Source organism: Octopus bimaculoides, unplaced genomic scaffold, assembly GCF_001194135.2.
Source record: "Octopus bimaculoides isolate UCB-OBI-ISO-001 unplaced genomic scaffold, ASM119413v2 Scaffold_306840, whole genome shotgun sequence".
NCBI classification, from domain to species: Eukaryota; Metazoa; Mollusca; class Cephalopoda; order Octopoda; family Octopodidae; genus Octopus; species Octopus bimaculoides.
Window position 1 is genome coordinate 1 of NW_026327853.1, and position 4,051 is coordinate 4,051.

General features: G+C 37.1%; 1 protein-coding gene across 1 annotated transcript; it reads right to left on the minus strand.

Annotated features, from left to right (window-relative positions):
* Positions 1 to 163: 163 nt before the first annotated feature.
* LOC106883458 (homeodomain-interacting protein kinase 2) lies at positions 164 to 1,972 on the minus strand. The gene has a single exon (XM_014934480.2). The coding sequence runs from the start codon at positions 1,957 to 1,959 to the stop codon at positions 847 to 849; it is 1,113 nt and encodes a 370-aa protein (XP_014789966.1). The 5' UTR covers positions 1,960 to 1,972; the 3' UTR covers positions 164 to 846.
* Positions 1,973 to 4,051: the final 2,079 nt, after the last annotated feature.

Here is a 4,051-nt window from a genome sequence, read left to right on the forward strand (position 1 = left end):
ATATATATGTACATATATATATATATGTGTACATATATATATGTACATATTTCATTCAGTACTTGTAGATTAATAACTATTCTATCTTAAAATCATAAAAGGTAAATCCAAGTGGGAATGGAACCCAAAGAGATGTTACAAAATATCACAAAGAATTTTGACTAATCCTTAATCAATTCTGTCATCTAATAATTAAATTCTCTACAGATTGTCATCCACTGCACGTAAAATACACCATTTCGAGCGTGGCCGTTGCCAGTACCTCCTGACTGGCCCTTGTGCCGGTGGCACGTAAAAGCACCCACTACACTCTCGAAGTGGTTGGCGTTAGGAAGGGCATCCAGCTGTAGAAACTCTGCCAAATCAGATTGGAGTCTGGTGTAGCCATCTGGTTCACCAGTCCTCAGTCAAATCGTCCAACCCATGCTAGCATGGAAAGCGGACGTTAAACGATGATGATGATGATGATGATGATGCACTGATGTTCTATTGATTTTGTGAGCCCTGCCCTGATGCTCTGCTGATGCAGTTGTCCACTGCACACCAGGTTGATCATTTATAGATATACTGCACACTCAGTACCAAGTGAATAGGACTCAATGCTAGAGCCTCATAAAATGAGTCAATGTTTGAGGTCTTATAGCCTGCTAAAAATAGAAGCTAAAATTTCCATAAAATTCCAAGAAGAAAAATGTAGTTTGACATATAAAAAAACAAACATGAGGGTCATAGCTGCAATGCTCCTGATTATAGGTCTGCTCAATCAAGAGCTAAACATCAAGAACAACGACTATGGAAATACAAAATAAAACCTAAACAAATAACAAAAAAAAAATTAATGAACGCTTACCTGTAATATCTTGATTGTAGGTATGTTGAACAAACCGCTTTAGAAACATGGCTAGCAGATCCAAAATCAATAACTTTTACTCGATAAGGGAAACGAACTGGGTCTACCAACATGATGTTTTCTGGCTTAAGATCTGCATGAATTAGACCCAAGTTCTTTAGTTTAAGAAGTGCAGTCAGTACTTGCTGGGTTATGGGACGGATGTACTTTAATGGGAGGGGCTGGAATTTGTTTTGTTTCAAAAAATCATAGAGATTTTGTTCAAGCATCTCAAACACTAAACATGTGTGATTCTTGTGCTGAAAGCATTCATACGCACGTACAAAATTAAACTCATCAGCATTCTCCTGGCTAAGTCGAGACAAGATGCTGACTTCGATTTGTCCCTGTCGAGCATAAGAGGGATGGTTCTTGAGGATCTTAATGGCAACAATTTCACTGGTTCCTTTTTTCCAACATTTGACCACCTGTCCAAATGTCCCTCGTCCCAAGAACTCCAGTACCTCATAGGCACTTGACATGGAGTACAGGACTTCATGCTGCACCAACTGGTAGTCACCGTCATTGTTAGGGGAGTTGGTATTTTTTGAAGTTGTGGTAGTGGTGGTTGTGGTAGCGGCAGCAGTAGTAGTGTTGTTCTCATCCTCGCTGGAGACAGCGTGAGCTTCGGTAAGCTGCATCGGGGCATCTATTAGCTCTTCACTTTTGCGTTTCAAGCCACATCGCTGATAACTTTCCTGGCGTTTTATTCGAGACGACGGGGCAGCTGCTGCAAGAAACGTGTTTGTTGTTGTTGTTGACTGGTGATGGCTAGATGAAGGATGTCGATTTGAAATGAAGTCCCCATAGTCGTGTCCACCAGCAGTGCGATGACTGTATGGTAAAATACAAGCAGTCTGTGGAGGAGGAAGATCGTTGGCGTGGAGAGTCGTGTTATTGGTGGCAAGTGGGCTCGGTTGTGTATTGGATGTCGCAGCAACATGAGCAGTGATAGCAGATGCAGGCCCATGAACTACATGCTGGCCATAAGGAGACACTTCTAGTTTGATTTTCTTGGAATTACCAAACACACTTATCTTGGCGCTATAATTATGGGGGGCAGCTTGCATCAGTACTTAGGGGGGGCCTGCAAAGATAGAAGAAAAAAGAAAGAACATTGTATTAGATTGTAAAAATATAATAATAATAATAATAATAATAATAATTTTGGCATGAGGCTAGCAATTTTGGGAAGTGGGTAAGTTGATTTTCAACTGGTACTTATTTTATTACCCCATAAGGAAGAAAGGCAAAGTTGACCTCAGCAGAATTTGAACTCCGAACATAAAGACAAACGAAATGCCACTAAGCATTTTGTCTGGCGTGCTAACGATTCTGCCAGCTTACAACCTTAATAATAATAATTTTGTTCATTTCTAACATAGGCATAAGACCAGAAAGCTGGCTGTGGCAGCAGTGGGTGGGAGTAGTAAAGTCAAATTATTTTGACCCTTGCTGGTAATTCCTCCCATACCTCTTTAAAAAAGGTGATACCAACCTGCCTGAGACTGCCCTTGGTTCAATGATATAAACTTTCAGTTTCAAAAGTGATCTAAATCAAAACTTTCCCTAATAATTTCATGTTAATTTAAGTTCCAAACACCAGTTTAATAATGACAAAATCGTTTTATTAAATTCTTCATTATTTTCAAAATTAACTGAAACAGAAGCACTGCATATCAACAGAAATATGTTAACGAAAGGGTTAAAATGGAGTTGGAACTCAGACTAAAACGTGAGGTTTTCTTCTTTCCTCTTATTTTTTACTTTTTTGCTTTCACTTCCAGCAGATGAATCAGACATAGTATGAAAGGTGCTAACAGTCCCATCCAATCAGTATAACACTTGATACACAACAAATAGACATAAAAGACAAAAGCAAATTTTCCTGAAGAATGTATTTTGGCACTTTTAAATTCTTCAACAATTGATATGAGGAAGGGATGGAGAAGTTAACAGAAAGATAAATATACATTAGGATTGAAACATCATTAGAATGTAAACATTGGTTTCAGACAAATATATAATATATATACACATACAGATCACCATTGTTTAATGTCTGCCTTCTATGCTGATACACACACACACAGATTGAGTGTGAATGTATACACAATGAAAGAGGGAAATAAAGATAAATACAGAGATATCATAAAGACTGTTGAGGCAATTACGACAACTCGCAGAGAATTGCCAAAGAAGCAACAGTTTAGAATTTAGAACAACAAAACCAAAATTATGTTTTCTTCCTCATACACTGAGGAATTTACGTAAATAGTTTGAAATAATCTTGAGCTTATTAGAGTAAATCTTTGGAAAGTCAAATCTCTCTGCTAAAAATAACTTTCAAATTTACTGACGATTTAAAAAGCAATTTTTCTTAACTCACAAACACAACATAAAGCATTACATGTATGTGTGTGTGTGTGTGTGTGTGTGTGTATCTATACACATACATATATATTCATATATGTGTATACACACACACACTATGTATGTGTTGGAGATTTAATATTCTTTAACAAAGAAAAGATTATTAGCAATGTTTAACTCAATCTGCAGGTATAATGGCTGTATGGTAAGAAACTTTGATTTGCAGTGTTGTGATTCCAAGTTCAATCCTGATGTATAGCATTTTGGGAAACTGTTGCACATCACAACCAAAGGCTGACCAATGTCTTGCGAATGAAATCTACCAGATTCCATTTACAAAGCATTGTAGAATATTGGTGTAAGACCACCATAACATACACACACACACAATTACATTTTGGGATCTTGTACATAACAAGACTGCTTTCCTGTCTTATTACAGCATCTTCAGGAGTAAAATCTACATCTAAACTGATAAGTATGTACTTTATATGTATGAACTCGTTTACTGAAAGAGTGGGTTTTTCTTTTAATCTGGATTATACACACACACACACACACACACACACACACACACACACACATGTATATCAATATGTAAGTATATATAAACATATGTATTTATATATATATATATACAATCCTCTATTCACACAGATTCACAGTGACCAACAAATAACTAGAAATTAAATTTGCACTTTGTGAAAGCTTTGACAACCTTTCAAAGCAGTGCATGTCTACATGTTTGTACACACACACACACACACACACACACACACACACACACAC